This window comes from Pteropus medius, unplaced genomic scaffold (assembly GCF_902729225.1).
Source record: "Pteropus medius unplaced genomic scaffold, Ma_sr-lr_union100, whole genome shotgun sequence".
Taxonomy (NCBI): Eukaryota; Metazoa; Chordata; class Mammalia; order Chiroptera; family Pteropodidae; genus Pteropus; species Pteropus medius.
Window position 1 is genome coordinate 341,274 of NW_024352789.1, and position 476 is coordinate 341,749.

Here is a 476-nt window from a genome sequence, read left to right on the forward strand (position 1 = left end):
ACGCGCGCACTCGCCTGCACACACGTACACACATGCATACACATGCACACACATGTACACGCACACACACATGCATGCACACACATGCACACGCGCACGCGCACACACCTACATGTGGAGAAACTGGGGCAAGGCTGGGTTTGGGCCCATTCCTTCCTAGATACCTGAGTATTTTGGTGCTTCTGAGCCAAAGACCCGGTTTGTCAGTGCAGCGGACCCGCTTGACCGTGTGACCCACGTCTGCCTCCTGTGGTTCTGAGTTAGGACAGGCGGGCGGAGGGGGCTGCCGATCGCTTCCATGCCAGAGCCATGGCTTTTCCCCTTTTTGTCGCCTCCGCTTTCCAGTGCTGCGTTGGACGTGGAGCTGTCCGATGACTCCTTCCCCCCAGAGGACTTTGGCATCGTCTCCGGAATGCTGAACGTCAAATGGGACCGGATCGCCCCGTATCCTCTTGACGCTGGGCGATGAAGGCTGG

At 58.6% G+C, this 476-nt stretch overlaps 1 protein-coding gene across 1 annotated transcript in view; it reads left to right on the forward strand.

Annotated features, from left to right (window-relative positions):
- The window catches only part of SSR2 (signal sequence receptor subunit 2), a 6,168-nt gene that overhangs the window by 1,341 nt on the left and 4,351 nt on the right, over positions 1-476 (forward strand). The window contains exon 3 of the mRNA XM_039849810.1: positions 265-466. Coding sequence (XP_039705744.1) covers positions 265-466 — 202 coding nt within the window. The remainder of the gene's footprint in view (positions 1-264; positions 467-476) is intronic.